We start from the raw sequence: 19,731 nt of genomic DNA, 5'->3' as shown, positions 1-19,731 counted from the left end.
ATAGATCCCAGGAAGTTTTTGGTGTCTGTCATTTGTGCCTTATCAATGGCAATATGTAAGCCCCACCTTTTTAGTGATTTTATTAAGGAACTATAACAATTTTCCAAGACAGTTTTTTCTTTATGAGCTAACAAAATATCATCCATATAATGATAGATTAAAAGTTGAGGGTTTGCTAGGCGTATGGGTTCAATGGCCTTGTTTACATATATTTGACAAATAGTGGGGTTATTGGCCATGCCTTGTGGGAGAACTATCCATTCATATCTTTTATTAGGAGAATTGTTATTAAGTGAGGGCACAGTAAATGCGAACCTTTTGGTGTCTGAGGGATGTAACAGAATGGAAAAGAAGCAATCTTTTATGTCAATTACAATGAAGGACCAATTAACTGGAATAGTTGATAAAGTAGGTAATCCTAATTAAATAGGTCCCATGGGCTCCATTATAGAATTTACTGCTCTTAGGTCATGTAATAGCCTCCATTTTACTGATTTCTTTTTTATTATGAATATTGGTGTGTTGAAAGGAGAGGTGGGTGGTTTGATGTGTCCAGCCTCTAGTTGTTCTTTAACCAATTGTTGGGCCGCTTCTAATTTGTCTTTTGAGGGGGGCCATTGAGGGACCCAGACAGGTTTATCAGATTTCCATGTTATTTTAATTGCTTCAGTGGCTCCTAATGAAAATTCAATCCCTTTCTATCTTGTTTTGGAGTAACTAAAATGGGTGAAATAGGTCCTTGACTATTTTTCCCAAGACCTTTTCCCCATATGTGTCCTTGGGCTAAAATCATTTGATTAGCTTTTAGATTACTGTATGGGATCTCAGATGTGAGATGTAAACCCATCTGTTCCATGATATCTCACCCCCACAAGTTTACCAGGAGATGTTCAAGGATGTAAGGTTGGACAGTACCACTATGACCTTCTTTATCCTTCCATTTTAATATGGCTGTGCTTTTGTTAGGATTGGAAGCTATACCCAATCCCCTTAAAGTCTGATCTGCCTGTTGAAGCAGCCAGGCTTTGGGCCATTCTGTAATTTTAATAATACTTTTGTCAGCCCCAGTATCTAATAAACCCTCAAAACTTTTGCCTTCTATCACTAACTTTGTCATAGGTCTATCTTTTAAATCCAATGTTAACATGGCCATATTTTGGCCAGTAGAACCTAATCCTTTATCTCCCCTAATAATATTCTTTGATGGATATTGATCATGGCAGCTGGGTAAGACCAACAATTGTGCTATGCGATCACCCTGAGCTATTATTGCTACACCTCTTGGTGAAGAAGCAAGAATTTTTATTTCTCCTGTAAAATCAGTGTCTATAACTCCAGGGACAATATTTAATCCTTTTAAAGCAGAAGAACTCCTCCCCAGAACTAGTCCCACTGCTCCTATAGGTAATGGGCTGACAACCAAAGTTGGTATTGGTTGTACTCCCATCTCTGGAGTTAATACTGCTCAGGGAGGCACAGAGGTCCAATCCTGCACTTCCTCTTGTTTGTCTAGTTGGGGAGTCAAGGGGTAATGGGTCTGAGGTATGGACAGGATAGCCCCGTATATTTGTGGGCCCTGAGGCCGGGGGCCCTGATTCCTGTTTTCTGGAGGTAAAGGGTTACCATCTTTGTCTCTAGTTGATTTACAGTCACTTGCCCAGTGTTTCCCTTTTTTACATCGGGGACATAATTTTGGCACAGGACCCTGGGGACAGTCCTTTTTTATGTGTCCATATTGTTTACACTGATAACACTGTTGGCCTGGGCGGGAGTTGGCATTGCCTCTAAGACCCTGTGCAAGTGCTGCAGCCATCACCTGACCTTGAATAAAAGCCTCATTAATATCCCTACAAGTCTTTAAATAGGCTCCAAGGTCTTTGTTTTTCCAAGGTCTTATTGCTTCTTTACACCATTTATTTGCTTGCTCATATGCAAGCTGTTTGACTAAACGCATAGCCTGGTCTACATCTCCAAATATACATCCTGCTATTTGAATCAATCTGTCTACAAAATCGGCATAAGGTTCATTGTTGCCTTGAATAACCTTAGATAACTGTCCTTGAAGATTGACAGCACCTGAAAGCATTTTACAAGCTTTAGCACCAGCAGAACTAATTTGTTGATACACACCGGGTGGAAATTAATCTGATTACCTTGCCCTTCATATGATCTTTGGCCTGTCAGCATGTCTAGATTCCATTGAGGATTGCCCACAACTGCATTATGTTGGGCAGTATCAGAACATAACTTCTGGTTGTCCACCTTCCACATAAGATATTGTCCCCCAGATAAACACTTTTGCTAAATTACCCCAATCAGTCAGAGTAAGATTTTGACTTGCAACATTCTCTAATAAAGAAATGGTAAATGCAGCTTGTGCTCCATAGGACATAACTGCCTCTTTTAACTATTTCACTGATTTTATTTTTATATTTGATGATTTCTCTGATTGTTTTGATCTTCAAATACTGGGAATATTGGGAACACAGATCGAGATTCTACATCAGCCTACTGCCTGGGGGCTGCCCCTGTGCAGCAAGTGCGTGCACCCATACAACTTGGAAAAGACTGGTGACCTGGATTATATGCCGGAGGGCATGGCATGGTAGGGGCTAAATGCCACTGAGAGAACTTCTTTTCTAGCTCTGTCTCAGATAATTTCTGTTCTTCAGAGTCACATCCCTGTTCTGAGTCTGAACATCTACTTTCTCTTTCAGAAGCTCAACTTGATTGTTCTTCTTTTACAGTTTCTAATATCTCTTCCCCTTCTCTTAGCTTGAAACTTTCTTGAAATTTTGGTTTTTTGGAAGTCAGACAGAAATGAACTAATGTCCATATAGGCAAAGTACCAAGAGGGAGAGGCGTTTTTTTCATTTTGTTTACGGAGGTCCTTTCCCAAACGCTCCCACTGAGGGACAGTAAGGAGCCCTTCTTCTAAGAACCAAGGGCAGGCTGGCTTCTTCTATAGTTTTAAGGAACGTCCACACAATTTTAGACATTAACGGAGTTCCATTTTCTCTTAACAATGCCTTAAGAGAGTCTTCCATGCGAATCCATGAAATTTCCTATCCCATGGCTATAATATGGCCTCTCTGATCACCACCACAACAACAAACAGAAACCAAACAAGAAAAAGTAACAAAAATATTAACACAACTAACACCTTACACACATTCATTTACTACAGGACGTCCTTTGCTGTCTCTTGGGACAGCCTTCTGTTAAGTTCCCTCACTAGGAGAGCCTTCCATTAGTACCTTAAGGCCACTGTTTCCTCGAGTAGGGAAACCTGCTAGTTAACTGCTAGTTGACTGTGCTAGTGAAAAATTTTCTACTTTATTACTTACCTAAGCGCTCACCGTTCCCCGTACAGGCCACCAAATGTCGCTGTCCAGCGGGACATAAAGACACATACACCACAGATTGTCATGAAGGAGCTTTTATTTTTTTTATTTGGATAACACCCTCTATATATAAGCAGTCTCATGCATAAGCAATTTCGATCAGATATGTCCACCCAATCCTGTTAAAGATCAAACAATCATGAGCTCAAGCATACATTTAGCCAATTGTAATAGCTTCCTGTTTTTCTCCAGGCATACCAAGCATATACCCTTTGGCTCCCTGCCAGCCCACAATATATCATAACATTACTTTGTAGCCCATGAACACATATAATTTAATATACAATAAAAGAAAAAGAAAAAGAAAAATTCCCCAAGGATGTCCAGATAGACTTGCTAGACAATAACTCTTTTAATTAATGGTACTGAGAATTAAACTTTTTTATGTTTTATTCTGAAAGAGGGTCTCACCATATTTCCAGGCTGGCCTGGAACTTGGGAACCTCCTTCTCTAGGCTGCTGAGTCACTAGGATTATAGGCAGTGAGTTACTCACTGTACATGCAATAGTGAATATTTTGAATATGTCCAAAGAACTAAAGGAAAGTCAAAGAATGAAGTGTTATTGAGTTTAGAATATAAAGAGATATAATTATAAAATAACCAAATAGAAATAATAGAGTTAAGAAGTATAAAAACTGAAATGAAACTTCTTTAGATGGGTTGAGAATATAGTTCAGCCATATAACATGTTTAACATGTCCTGGGTTCTAGGTTCAATCACCAGCAAGTACGCGCATGTGCACGTGCGCACACACACACACACACACACACACACACATCATTTAGAGGATTTCAACAGTATTGAAGCAGGAAGAAAATGAAAGATTAGAGCTAAAAGACAGATCAATTAAGATGATTTTATCAGAGGAAAAGAAAAAGTGCAAAAAAGAACAGATTCAGAGACCTGTGGGACATAATCAAGCACACACATGTTAGTACACACATACTTGGAGTTCCAGAAGGAGAAGAATAGTGAAAAGAACAAAAAGGAAAAAGAAATAATGACTGAAAACTCCCCAAATTTGATGAAAACCATTAATCTGCATATCTAAGGAGCCCACCGAATGAGGATAAAATAAAAGAAATTCAAGCCTTGACCACATCATGATCAACTGTGAAAGTCAAAGACAAAAAGAAAATCTTCAAAACAGCAAAAGAGAAGTGACTCTCCATACTTAAGGGATCCTCAATAAGATTAACAACTGGTTTCTTGTAGAAACCATGGAGACCAGGAGGCAATCTGAAGCACTGAAAGAGAGCACCAACCCCAAGAATTCTACATCTATCAAATGAAAGAGAAATTAAGATACGGATCAAATCCATTGTTAGTATTATCTTCCCTATGAAAAATACTGAAGTATTTTAGTCAGTTGGACTAAAAGATGATAAGAGTAATCTTAATCCACATATAGAAATTAAATTATCATAAAGGCAACTACATAAATATGTATATAAAAGTCAGCATATATTTATTTTTGCTTGTAACTTTTTATTTGAAAAAAACTGCATAAAGCAATAATTATGGATCCTTGTTCATGGGTACACATTTTGTGAAAATGTAATTTGATAATACAGCACAAAGGAAGGCAAAGGAACAGAGATATATAGAAATACAGTTCTACATGCTATAGAAAATAAGTTGGTATTAGATTGACGAAAGTTACTATGTTAATTTTAATAACTAGGGTAAATGCTAAGGAGATACATTTAAAAAGTAAAATGAATAGCAAAGCCATTAAGATGGTGCTTAATAAAACGTTTGTTCAATACAAAGAAGACAGTAATCAAGGAATAGAGGAACTAGGTATAACACAGATAAAAATAAGAGCAAAATTGCAGACATTAATCTTCCTTATGTGTAATTACATTGAATGTGCATGGATTACACACTCCAATTAAAAAGCAGGAATTGGCAGAATGTATTTTCACATAACTCAATTATATGTTGTCTATAAGAAACACACTATAGGTTCAAAGACACATATAGGTTGAAAGTTAAAGAACTGAAAAAAGATACATCATGTAGACTGTTACCGGGGAGTGGCTTCATTAATAATGGAATTGATAATAAAGTGGATTTGAAAAGTTACTGAAAATAAAGTGAGGCATTTTATATGATAAGGGGTCAATCCATTAGGCAGTTATAACATTCAAACATGTGTACCTGAAAATAAGCTACAAAACAAATGAGGCAAAAACTGACAAAGGACAATTCAATGATAATGGCTGAAAAGATAAAAATCAATGCTTTCAATAATAACCAGAATGACTAAATGTATCAAGAGAAAAAAATACTAAAAAATGAGATTAAAACCAAACTGTATCTAATAGAAAACTCTACCCAACAATAGTAGGATACTTATTCTTCTCAAGTGTGTAGGGGAACATTGTCCATGTTCAACAATATGTTCAATCATAAAAGTCTCAATAAATTTTAAATGATCAAACTCACACAAAATATTGTCTCAAATTATAGTGGAATGAAATTAGAAAGCAGTGTCAGGAAGAAATTTAGGAAATTCACAAATATGTGGAAATTAATCAACAGATTTTAGCTTTTTATTTATTCTTTTTAGATATGCATGACAGTAGAGTGTATTTTGACATATTATACATACATGGAGCATAACTTATTCTAATTAGGATCCCACTCTTGTGGATGTACACATGATGAGATTCACAACAGATTCTAAATAGCCAATGATTCAAAGAAGAAGTCACAAGGGACATTATAAATACTCTGAAATACATGAAAGTGAAAATACAACATACCAAACCTATGGTATGTGATAAAAGATGTGCCTTGAGGGAAAATTATAACTGAAAATATCTATATTTTTAAAAGATCTCAAAAATTTAAAAAGAAAATTCAAAATTCCACCTAAGAAACTTAAAAAAAGGAGAGCATGGTAGACTCAAAGCAAGTGAAAGGGAATTAGAATAGAGGAGGCAGAGCAAGGAGAGGTAGGAGGGGAGAGAAAGGGGAAGAACTGGGAACTGAAATGGAGCAAATTATATTCCATACATGTATGATTATCAAAATGATCCTCACTATGATGTATAACAGTAATAACAACATTTTAAAAAGGGAATAAGAAGATTGAAGTGGAAATAAATGAAAATAGAAAAATGATAATAGAAAAATATCAACTGAACCAAAAACTGGAGCTTATAAAAAATCAACAAAATAGGCAAACCTCTAGCTAGACTGATCCAGAAAAAAAGGGGGAGGGCTGAAGTTACCAAAATCAAGAATAATAGAGAGGAAATTATAATCTATCTTATAGATTATAATTATAATTTTATAAGAGATTATAAAAGAATATTATGAACAGCTTTAAGCCAATAAATTAGAAAATGTAGATGAAATGAAAAAATTAGAAAATACACAGAAATTTCCGAAACTGACAGAGGAGGAAATAGAAAACCTGATTAGGCCTGTAACAATACATTCAGTCAGTAAGCAAAAGCTTTATACAAAAAAAGACGCTGAACCAGATATCACTGACAAATTCTACCAAGAATTTGAAAGAATCAACAGCAATAAAAATAGCAAACAATAGAAGAGCAGGTACCACTTAAGAACTCCTTCTTTGAAGCCATAACTGCCTGTTGAGAAAATTAGGCAAATATAATTCAAGGAAAGACTATATACCAATTTCATTATGGATATAGATGTAAAACTCCTCAACAAAGTATTAGCAAATTGACTCCAGTAACACATAAAAAGATTATTTATCATGGTCAAGTTGGATTTATCCCAGGAATGTTGATTCAGCATACAAAAATCAATCAATGTGGTATTCCTTGCTTATGGAATAAAGAACAAAACACACAGGGCTGGGGATATGGCACCACACACACACACACACACACACACACACACAAACACACACACACACACACAACAATATCAATAAATGCAGAAAACCTTTTTATACAATCTAGACAGCATTTCATGATAAAAACACTGAATTTAGGAATAATATGAAAATTCTTCAACCTGCAAAAGCCACATAGCTCACTTCATATTTAATAGTGAAAGATTAAAAATTTCCCCTGTCAGAGTAGGAACAAAACAAGGATATTTGCTTTCACTGCTTCTATTTGACATCATGTGGGAGGGTCTAGCCATGGCATTTAGGAAAGAAAAATAAGAACATCATTCAGATTGGAAACTGAATAAATAGAACTATCAGTATTTACAGAGGACATGATTGTGCACATAAAAAATCCTAATGAATACATAAAAAAACTACTAAAGTAAACAAATTGAGCAAGTTTGCAGAAAACAAGATTGATATACAAAAATCAATTGTATTTCTATACACAGGCATTGAACAAACCAAAAGTGAAATTAAGAAAAGTCCCAGTTATGATAGCATAAAAAGGAACAAAATAACAATGCATTTAACAAAAAAGCATGAAATTTTACACTAAACACTGGAAAACATTATTAAAAAGTTTAAAAAAGACCTAAGTAAATTGAAAGTGTTCATGGATTGTAAGATTTTAAATTGCTTAAGTGGTTGTACCCCTCAAATTGGTCTACATATTCAGTGCAATTCCTATCAAAATCCTAGCTTGCTTTTCTGGAGAAATTAGCAAACCAAATCTAAAGTTCATATGAAAATGCAAGAAGAGTTCCAGAATAGCCAAATCAATCTTGATAAAAAAGAGCAAAGTGGAAGAAGTAATACTTGCTGATTTTAAAGAGGTAGTCTAAATTCAAAATTAGATATTTGAATATGTTGATAAATAAGTATATGAATATTATTTTTTCATTTAGCATATGCCAGAAGGAATTAATAGAAATTGTTTTACATTCCACCACAAATTTCTCAAATCAAACTCTGTTCAGATATCTTCTTCCCACATTGACAGTTCCATGAGTGCAATTTTAAAAATGTGTTTACATTTGGAAAGTTAATCAATATTAAAATTTAGTTTGCTTTCACCAATGTGTGCCAATGTTTGTTTTATAGCTATTTCATTCAAATGGCCACTGATGAATCTAATCTATCTATCTATCTATCTATCTATAGCACAACATTCCAAAAGATAATTCTTTCTATACAACTTTATGACAAATTTCACTAACCATTGATGTTAAATATTTACTATCATTAGCCTAATATTTTGAAATAATAACTTGGAAATATGATTTAAGGAACTAATAATTCTAGTTAAAATCTAATACCTAGGGACCCAGGGAATAGCTCAGTGGCAGAGCGCTCACAAGCACAAATCATTGTGTTTGTGAAATGAACACTTTTGATTTACTTAGGTCTTTTTTAAACTTTTTAATAATCACACAATCACACATGTGCACACACATTCACGAACAAATATAATATCTATTTTACTAATTCAGGTGTCTTTCTCTCAAAAACTAATGCTTAATCTTTTTCTAATTTTCCCCTTCAAGTTAAGAACAAAAAACCCATAAACCATCATGAAGTTTAAAATCACTCTTGTTTAAAAAAAAATAGGATGGGGTGGGGGTTGTGGCTCAGTGGCAGAGCATTTGCCTACCATGTGCGAGGCCCTGGGTTCAATTCTCAGTACCACATATAAAGAAATGAATAAAAAATAAGTCTATCAACATCTAAAAAAACCATAAATTAAAAAAATAGGCTATTCAATTAAATTATGGTAGTTGCCAATAAATGGATGAAACTGGAGACCATCATGCTAAGTGAAAAAAGCCAGACCCAGAAAGTCAAAGGTCAAATTTTTTCTCTCGCATGCGGAAGCGAGGCTAAAATCTGGAAGAAACAAATGGTGGTGGGGAGGGAATTCTGTCAAAATAGAACGGTGAAGTAGAGAAAGGAGCTTGGGGAGGAAGGAGGGTCAGGATAAGGGAAGAATGATGGAATAAATCTGATCTAACTTTCCTATGTACATATATGAATATACCACAGTAATCTCACCTTTATGTATACCCATAAAGCACTAATTTAATAAAAACTATAATAGCAGAAAGATTAGTAGAGGGACGGTAACAGCAAGAGGGAGGAGAAGAGGGAAAGGGGAAGCACTTGGAACTGAATTAGAGAAAATTATAGTCCATACTTTTAAAATTATGTCAAAACAAATCCTGATGTCACATATAACTAAAAAGAACTAATAAAAACAGGCTTCAAAATTTAAATGTGGGTTTAATATTTTACTACTTGTATTAAAATTTCTTCAAAAAGATTTTTATCTTTTCTTCAAGGATGTTTAAAGTTCTTGCTGATATATTACCATAAAAGTGTTAAAGATGCTACTTGTTATACCTCTGTGATTTCTTTCTGGCAACCAATTATACAAATAGTTATAAGAATCATTCAGAATGGATAATTCACCCTACCTGACTATGGTGTCAAATTTTAGGTGATTATTCTCTATATCATTAACTTCTCATAGGTATAACAACTATTTCCTGATAAGTTTCACAGTTTGGGGGAATCATTCATGACATAATATGCTAGGCCATACTTCTAGGTCTCCCTTGGATTGTAACTTTAAACCCTTTACTAGAACTTAACAAAATAAGAATATCTGTTGTTAGGTATTTTTCACCAATATTTAAGGCTACAGGTAATTCATTATATATGTCATTCTTGTTATCTCACCTGATTAAATATCTTAACACAAATATTGAGTGTTCATTTATTTTCCAATATTTAAGGTGAATAAGCATCTTTCCTTGCTGGTAACTGTCTCTAAAGAGAAACAAAGCATTTGAAAGTTTCTAATAATAATTGAAAACATGAATACAAATATATTTCATCTATGATGGCCATATCTCCAAGGCAAGGCTGACATTTGACCTACTGTAAATTTTTCAAAAAGTTGTTCATCTCTCAAATTACACTTAAGTACTAATTGTGTGTATTCTAATGCCATTTTCCTTCTTTCTAGATTTAATGTGATTTCAAACTGTAATACAAGACACCTATTCATTCAACTGCATTGCCATTTGCATGCCAGTGTGGAAAAAATAGAAGTTATCTTTCAAATATAGTCCCTCTTTAGAATCATGTGGTACAAAACATCTTAAAACTTCACATTATCATAAAGTCCTTAGGTTCTTGGAAATACACAGATATAATTGTTATGAATTAAACTGATATTTTTACAAAAACTTATTTCCCCTGGCTAGATTACACAAAGGGTGACATAGCAGGATGTGAGGGGAAGACTGAGATATCCTATTGTTTTATGCTCACAATTATCCTATTACATACTCCCCAGCAAAAAAAACCACTTTATCTGGAAATCAATTCAATTTTGGAATTTAAAGGAATGACCAAAAAACAAAACAAAACAAAACAAAACAAAACAAAACAAAACAAAAAACAAAACACTCCTTGCTTTTTAAAAATGACTTTCATTTGGAAACTTCTCAAAGGCATTTTGACTTGAATATTTCTCAATCAAGACACAGGGTGGCGCTGCAGGCTAAGAATGCGAGTACAAGAAAAGCGCCCTAAAAAGCTCGCGATTCTTCCTATTGTAAAACGTAATGTGAAATTAAAAAAAAAAAAAAAAAAATGCAAGAAGCTTTGCAAACAATACGGCGTTACCAGGAGGTTTGTACAGAGATATTCTAACTCAATTTGGGACTTCAATTTTGTGAGAATTCCTGCACGAAAGAAATAATTAGAATTGAATGTCTCAAGTTTTTCTGTGATTGCTGAAGGGATTGGAGTAAGCACCCGGACTCTGACATGGAGAAGCTGGAGAGAATTCAACCAAACAGGCAAGTGATAGCCTTTATTTTTATGCTGTTCTTGTTTCAGGTTCAAACAGAGCCTCTTCGTTATTCTGTACAGGAGGAAACAGAGAGCGGCTCCTTTGTAGCCCATCTGACCAAGGACCTGGGCCTGGGAACTGGGGAACTGGAGGCCAGGTCTGCTCGGGTAGTGTCTGATGATGACAAACAGCATTTGCTGTTGGATCCTCAGACTGGCGATTTGCTTCTGAGGGAGAAAATAGACCGGGAAGAGCTGTGTGGCCCTATTGAACAGTGTGTACTGCACTTCCAGGTGTTTCTCGAAATGCCAGTGCAGTTTTTTCAGGGAGAATTATGGATCCAGGACATAAATGATCATTCTCCAGTATTCACCGATAGGGAAGTGCTCTTGAAAATACCGGAAAACAGCCAGGCAGGGACTATATTTCCATTGAAAGTAGCCCAGGATTTGGATGTGGGTAGCAATGGGCTTCAAAAATACACCATCAGTCCCAATTCTCATTTTCACGTCCTCACACGAAATCAGAGTGAGGGCAAGAAATACCCAGATCTGGTACAAGACAAAGCGCTGGATAGAGAGGAGCAGCCTGAGTTCAGCTTAACCCTCGCGGCTCTGGATGGTGGGTCTCCACCTAGGTCTGGCACAGTTACAGTTCGAATCCTGATAATGGACGTCAATGACAATGCTCCTGAGTTTGTGCATACTCCATATGAGGTGCAGGTCCTGGAGAACAGCCCCTTAGATTCCCCAATCCTCAGTGTCTTAGCTAGGGATGCAGATGCTGGAAACTTCGGGAATGTTTCCTATGGTTTGTTTCAACCATCTGATGACATTAAACAAACTTTCTCAATAAATGAAGTCACAGGAGAAATCCGACTGAGGAAGAAATTGGATTTTGAAAAAATTAAATCTTATCATGTGGAAATTGAGGCTATAGATGGTGGAGGCCTTTCTGGGAAAGGCACTGTGTTCATAGAGGTGGTGGATGTGAATGACAATGCCCCAGAACTTAGCATATCATCACTCACTAGTTCCATCCCAGAAAATGCTCCTGAGACTGTGGTTGCTCTCTTCCGAATTCGAGATAGAGATTCTGGAGACAATGGAAAGACGGATTGTTCTATTCCAGATAATATGCCCTTCATTCTAAAACCGACATTCAAGAACTTTTACACCCTGGTGACAGAGGGCCCCCTGGACAGAGAGAGCAGAGCCCAGTACAACATCACCATCACAGTCACCGACTTGGGGACACCCAGGCTGAAAACCGAGCACAGCATAACCGTCCTGGTCTCCGACGTCAACGACAACGCCCCTGCCTTCTCGCAGACGTCCTACACGCTGTCGATGCGCGAGAACAACAGCCCCGCCCTGCACATAGGCGGCGTCAGCGCCACAGACAGAGACTCAGGCAGCAACGCCCAGCTGACCTACTCGCTGCTGCCGCCCCACGACCCGCACCTGCCCCTCGCCTCGCTGGTCTCCATCAACGCCGACAACGGGCAGCTGTTCGCGCTGAGGGCGCTGGACTTCGAGGCCCTGCAGGCGTTCGAGTTCCGCGTGGGCGCCACAGACCGAGGCTCGCCCGCGCTGAGCAGCCAGGCGCTGGTGCGCGTCGTGGTGCTGGACGACAACGACAACTCGCCCTTCGTGCTCTACCCGCTGCAGAACGCCTCTGCGCCCTGCACCGAGCTGGTGCCCAGGGCGGCAGAGCCGGGCTACCTGGTCACCAAGGTGGTGGCGGTGGACGGAGACTCGGGCCAGAACGCCTGGCTGTCGTTCCAGCTGCTCAAGGCCACGGAGCCCGGGCTGTTTGGCGTGTGGGCTCACAATGGCGAGGTGCGCACCGCCAGGCTGCTGAGCGAGCGCGACGCGGCCAGGCACAGGCTGGTGGTGCTGGTCAAGGACAATGGCGAGCCGCCGCTGTCTGCCAGCGTCACGCTGCACGTGCTGCTGGTGGATGGCTTCTCGCAGCCCTACCTGCCGCTGCCGGAAGTGGCGCCCGAGCGCGCGCAGGCCGACTCGCTGACAGTCTACTTGGTCATCGCCCTGGCCTCGGTGTCGTCGCTCTTCTTCTTTTCTGTGCTGGTGTTTGTGGCGTTGAGGCTGTGCAGGAGGAGCAGGGCAGCTCCGCTGGGTGTGTGCTCTGTGCCTGAGGGCCACTTTCCTAGTCACCTGGTGGATGTTAGTGGCACTGGGACCCTGTCCCAGAGCTACCAGTATGAGGTGTGTTGGCTGGGAACTCTGGGTCTGGTGAGTTCAAATTCCTGAAGCCTATATTCCCCAACTTCTTGGTTCAGGACCCTGGGAGGGAAGTTTAAGGAAAATTCCAACTGCAGAAATAGCTGTGTATTCAGTTAATTTTTATATTTTGTTCTTGATAAGTTGGCAAAATTGCTATTGCAATTTCTTTCTCAAGTAATTCCAGTGCTACTAAAGTATTCTTTTTTTAATTATTTAAACAAGTGGGATACATGTTGTTTCTCTATTTGTACATGGAGTCAAGGTATACCATTTGTGTAAATTTACATAGGGTAATGTTGTTTGATTCATTCTGTTAAAGTATTCTTAACCACTATTCCAAACCTATACGTATTCCTGATAGCTCTAAATTTGTTTTTTTTTTAAATTGACATTAGTGTTAGCATTTTCAGTCACTGAGTATGTATTTTCCCCATATTTGATTTTCTCCTAATAGTTTGTTTTTTCATAACAGTAAATTAAGCAACTAGGGAAAACTTTTTATTTTAGGGAACTTCTTAATGAATTTCATGACCTATTTAAAGGCTTATATGAAATCTTGAATTCCGTGTATTTGTGGCACTTATCTTTAACATAAGTTTGTATTTCAATACCAGTGTTGGCCTAGAAATTTATGGTTTGCTATAGTACCAGGTTAAGCCCACTTAGTAGTCATGAGCATGAAACCTAGCCTACTTGTTTTGTTCAAATTGCATGTCAACATTATTATTCATTAAAATATTAATACACAAAAGTGTGACCCTTTTCCTGTTGTGAGCACCTTATATACAAGACAATGTTATTTTATTTGGTTGCTATTTACCTAAAACATTGTTTCACAAATACTAAGGCTTACATTTTTAAATAATTCTCATTTAAAGTAAACTAAAGGGAAACTATCATTCTGTACCATTGATCTACCTGTCTATTTTGGTGCCAATACCATGCTGTTTTTGTTACTATTGCTTTGTAGTATAGTTGAAGTTCTGGTATTTCGATACCCCCTGTTTCATTCTTCCTGCTAAGGATTGCTTTAGCTATTCTGGGTTTCTCATTCTTCCACATGAATTTCATGACTGCTTGCTCTATTTCTGTAAGGTACATCATTGGGATTTTAATTGGAATTGCATTGAATCTGTATAGCCCTTTTGGTAGCATGGCCATTTTGACAATATTAACTCTGCCTATCCAAGAACATGGGAGATCTTTTCATCTTCTAAGGTCTTCCTTAATTTCTTTCTTCAGTGTTTTGTAGTTTTCATCATAGAGATCTTTTACCTCTTTCTTTAGGTGCATGCCCAAGTATTTTATTTTTTTTGAGGCTATTGCAAATGGAGTTGTTTTCCTCATTTCCCTTTCAGCTGTTTCGTCGCTTGCATATAAAAATGCTTCAGATTTATGCGTGTTGATTTTATAGCCTGCTATTTTGCTGAATTCATTGATGAGGTCTGGAAGTTTTCTGGAGGAGGTTTTTGGATCCTCTAAATGTAGAATCATGTCATCAGCAAATAGTGAAAGCTTAAGTTCCTCTTTTCCTATTCGTATCCCTTTAATCTCTTTAGTCTGCTTCATTGCTCTGGCTAGAGTTTCGAGGACAATGTTGAATAGAAGTGATAAAAGAGGACATCCCTGTCTTGTTCCCATTTTTAAAGGGAATGGTTTCAGTTTTTCTCCATTAAGAATGATGTTGGCCATGGGCTTAGCATAAATAGCCTTTACAATGTTCAGGTATGTTCCTACTATCCCTATTTTTTCTAGTGTTTTGAGCATGAAAGGGTGTTGTATTTTGTCAAATGCTTTTTCTGCGTCAATTGAAATAACCATATGATTCTTATCCTTAAGCCTATTGACATGATGGATTATGTTTATTGATTTATGAATGTTGAACCATCCTTGCATTCCAGGGATGAACCCCACTTGATCATGGTGCACAATTTTCTTAATATGTTTTTGGATACAGTTTGCCAATATTTTGTTAAGGATCTTTGCATCTATATTCATCAAGGATATTGGTCTAAAATTTTCTTTCCTTGATGTTTCTTTTCCTGGTTTGGGTATGAGGGTGATATTAGCTTCATAGAATGAGTTTGGTAGGGTACCCTCCTTTTCTATTTCCTGGAATACGTTAAGAAGTATTGGAGTTCTTCTTTGAAGGTCTTGTAGAACTCACCTGAGAATCCGTGTGGTCCTGGGCTTTTCTAGGATGGTAGATTTTTAATGGCTTCTTCTATTTCATTCCTTGATATTGATCTGTTTAAATCATTTATGTCCTTGTGGTTCTGTTTGGGAGGAGCCTATGTCTCTAGAAATTTGTCAATGTCTTCGGTACTTTCTATTTTGTTGGAATACAGATTTTCAAAGTAGCTTCTCATTATGTTCTGTATCTTTGTGGTGTCTGTTGTGATGTTTCCTTTTGCATTATGTATTTTAGTAATTTGAGTTTTCTCTCTCCTCTGTTAGTGTGGCTAAGGGTTTGTCTATTTTGTTTACTTTCTCAAAGAACCAACTTTTTGTTTTGTCAATTTTTTGAATAGTTCCTTTTGTTTCAATTTCATTGATTTCAGCTCTGATTTTAATTATTTCCTGTCTTCTACTACTTTTGCTGTTATTCTGTTCTTCTTTTTCTAGGGCTTTGAGCTGTAATGTTAGGTCATTTAGTTGTTGACTTTTCATTCTTTTCTGGAATGCATTCCATGCAATGAATTTTCCTCTTAGTACTGCTTTCATAGTGTCCCAGAGATTTTGATATGTTGTATCATCATTCTCATTGACCTCTTAGAATTTTTTAATCTCCTCCCTGATGTTTTTTGTTATCCATGTTTCATTCAGTAGCATATTATTTAGTCTCCAAGTGTTGGAGTAATTTCCCTTTTTTATTTTGTCGTTGATTTCTACTCTCAGTCCATTATGATCTGATAGAACACAAGGCAGTATCTCTATTTTTTTTGCATTTCCTAAGGGCTGCTTTGTGGCATAACATATGGTCTATTTTTGAGAAGGTTCCATGTGCTGCTAAGAAGAATGTGTATCCGCTTGTTGATGGATGGAATATTCTATATTTGTCTATTAAGTCTAGGTTATTGATTGTGTTGTTGAGTTCTATGGTTTCTTTGTTTGGTTTTTGTTTGGAAGATCTATCTAGTGGTGACAGTGGTGTGTTATAGTCACCCAGAATTATTGGGCTGTGCTCTATTTGATTCCTGAAATTGAGAAGGATTTGCTTGATGTACAGGGATGCACTGGGCATAAACTATCGTTATGTCTTCCTGATTCATGGTTCCCTTAAGCAGTATGAAATGTCCTTCTTTATCCCTTCTGACTAACTTTTACTTGAAGTCCACTTTATCCGATATAAGGATGGAAATTACCGCTTTTTTACTGGGTCCATGTGCATGGTAGGTTTTTTTTCCCATCCTTTCACCTTTAGTCGTGGATGTCTCTTTCTATGAGATGAGCCTCTTTCAGGCAGCATATTGTTGGGTCTTTCTTTTTAATCCATTCTGCCAGTCTATGTCTTTTGATTTTTGATTTCAGGCCATTAATGTTCAGGGTTATTATTGAGATATTATTTGTATTCCCAGTCATTTGGGCTTATTTTTGGTTTTTAACTTGGCTTGATTTCTCCTCTGAGTGGGTTTTTCTCTAAGGTAGTTCCTCCCTTTGCTGACGTACATTGTTGCTTTTCATTTCCTCCTCATGGAATATTTTGTTGAGAACATTCTGTAGTGCATGCTTTCTATTTGTAAATTCTTTGAACTTTTGTTCATCATGGAAGGATTTTATTTCATCTTCAAATCTGTAGGTTAGTTTTGCTGGGTATAGGATTCTTGGTTGGCAACCATGTTCTTTCAGAGCTTGAAATATGTTGTTCCAGGCCCTTCTAGCTTTTAGAGTCTGGGTTGAGAAGTCGGCTGCTATCCGTATTGGTCTCCCCCTATATGTAATCTCATGTTTTTCTCTCGCGGCCTTCAAAATCCTATCTTTATTTTGAATGTTAGGCATTTTCATTATAATGTGTCTTGGTGTGGATCTGTTGTGATTCTGTGTATTTGGTGTTCTGTAAGCTTCTTGTATTTGATTTTCCATTTCATTCTTCAGGTTTGGGAGATTTTCTGATATTATTTCATTGAATAGGTTGTTCATTCCTTTGGTTTGTATCTCTGTGCCTTCCTCAATTCCAATAATTCTTAAATTTGGTCTTTTCATGATGTCCCATAGTTCTTGGAGATTCTGTTCATGATTTGTTACTATCTTCTCTGTTTGGGCGACTTTATATTCAAGATTAAATATTTTGTCTTCATTGTCTGAGGTTCTGTCTTCCAAGTGGTCTAGTCTGTTTGTGATGCTTTCCACTGAGTTTTTTATTTGGTTTATTGTCTCCTTCATTTCAAGAATTTCCATTCGGTTTTTTTTTGAGAATCTCTATCTCTTTGTTGAAATGATCTTTTGCTTCCTGCAGGTGCTCTTTCAGCTTATTGGTATTATCATTCATTGCCTGCATTTGCTCTCTTATCTCATCCTTTGCTTTGCGAATCATCTTAATCATGTATAATCTGAAGTCCTTTTCTGACATTTCTTCTAACATACTGTCATTGGATTCTATTACTATAGAATCTAGATTTGTTTGGATCATTTTCTTCCCTTGTTTTTTCATGTTGTTCATGTATCTTCCCCTCTAGCCGTGCAGCTCTGGGGTATTGCAGATTCCCCCGTATAGGCTTATAGTGGCCCTATAGGTTTCCAAATCCCTTTCTTTAAGGGGAGATCAATATTAGCAGTGCCCAAATCAAACACTATGCAATCCTAGACCAAATAGCCCCTATGGGGACAATAACAAAATTGTCATAATAAACAAAGTGAGTTCAAATATTATCTTCCCTAAAACAAACAGGTTTGCAATAAGGTCTGCAGTTTCTAATGGAGGACAAAGAGGATGCAGAGGGATGTAGAATTTGGCTGCTAATGGGATAAGAAAAGAATATACAGAAGTTGTAGAAAATTGAAAGTGTGAGAGTGTAATCAAAGGAAATTGGATATTAGCATGTAAAAAAGGGAGAAAGAGACTCTGAGGGAACAGGTAAACAAAAGGAAAAGAGAGCAAGAAAGGTAAAGAAATAAATACTTAATTTTTTTTAAAAAAGAGAAAAAAGAAAATCTACTGTATAGCAGTCATATACTAATGAAACCTCCCAGTATTCCTTAGCCTGATGCATGAGAAGTACCTGACAATGAGCTTCAAGCCTCCAGCAGGCGTCGCAGGATGGGATATTTGCCACGCAAAGATCAGAGCTACTGCTTCCAGGATTATCCAAGATGGCTGTTCTGGCTTTGAAATGTGTTGACAAATCGGGAGCTGCACATCAGGGGTGGACGTGGTCAGCTGGAGGTCCTGGAGACAGGATGCAGTTGGTCCGGCAGGGGTTCTGGAGGTCCTGTGTGTTTGGTGTGATTGTGGGATCCTGGAGGCTGGGTGCAATCAGTCTGTCTGGGGTCCCGGTGATAGGATGCAGTCAGTTGGTCTGGGGGTCATGGCAGCAGGGAGCAGTCAGTTGATGTGAGGGCCCCAGAGGCAGGGAGTGATCAGTTTGGCTGAGGGATCTTGGAGACAGGGCTCAGTCAGTCCGGCCAGGGGTCCTATGGGGCATGGCTGTTGTCTCAAAATGGCGGCAGCCACGTGTAATCAAACCTGCAGGTACTGTGACAGTGAACTTCCAGGCAGCAGCAGGTAGCTGGTGCTCCACTGGCGGTTGGCAATCAGTTTGCTGACTGTTGTCGGACGATCGGGAGGTGAACCTCGAGCGTTGGGTGATGGATAGGAGTAAGGCAGGCGATGGACAGTTGAGAGGCAGGCAAATGGCGGATGATAGATGCCTGACAGTGAGCAATCTGCTCTCAAAAAAGGCGTCAGTATGCTGGCAGACTGCAGGTCATCACAGCAGACAAATGAGTAAACACCAGGGGATTGATAAGCAGCAAAAACTGCCTCATTGAGAAACACATATCCTCTGCTTGAATCCGGGGTTATGGAACAACAAGGAACGCAGCCTCCCTCTAGTCCACCATCTTGGATCTCCGGGAGACTATCATATAATTGTCCATCCTCCTTCACTAAATAAAACTGTAAAGTTACTGCTTCACCCAATCACATTAAAAAGTAATCTCAGAGCCTGAATTATGCCCTAAATTCCTTCAAAGAATTCAGGACTCTTTAGGACATCATATATCTCCCTGTCTTTTTGCTCCATAAATAGATAACCAAGTGGAATTAACTGGGTGTATTTCCTTTGCTCTTCCTGCAGTTTCTCCCTGCCTTTTAAAAATCAGGAAATTTCTTGTACA

At 37.8% G+C, this 19,731-nt stretch overlaps 1 protein-coding gene across 1 annotated transcript in view; it reads left to right on the top strand.

Moving 5' to 3' along the window:
* LOC306664319 (uncharacterized protein) overlaps nucleotides 1–19,731 on the top strand; it is a 116,612-nt gene that overhangs the window by 19,963 nt on the left and 76,918 nt on the right. Inside the window, 5 exon segments of the mRNA XM_079145152.1 lie at nucleotides 10,836–10,986; nucleotides 11,097–13,381; nucleotides 13,384–13,469; nucleotides 13,471–13,597; nucleotides 13,722–14,272. Of these exon segments, the coding sequence (XP_079001278.1) occupies nucleotides 10,836–10,986; nucleotides 11,097–13,381; nucleotides 13,384–13,469; nucleotides 13,471–13,512 (2,564 nt within the window). The 3' untranslated portion in view covers nucleotides 13,513–13,597; nucleotides 13,722–14,272.

The sequence above is a fragment of the Sciurus vulgaris genome (assembly GCF_902686455.1).
Source record: "Sciurus vulgaris genome assembly, chromosome: 6".
NCBI classification, from domain to species: Eukaryota; Metazoa; Chordata; class Mammalia; order Rodentia; family Sciuridae; genus Sciurus; species Sciurus vulgaris.
The sequence above is the reverse complement of the archived record's forward strand: the minus strand, read 5'-3'. Positions and strand labels throughout refer to the sequence as shown.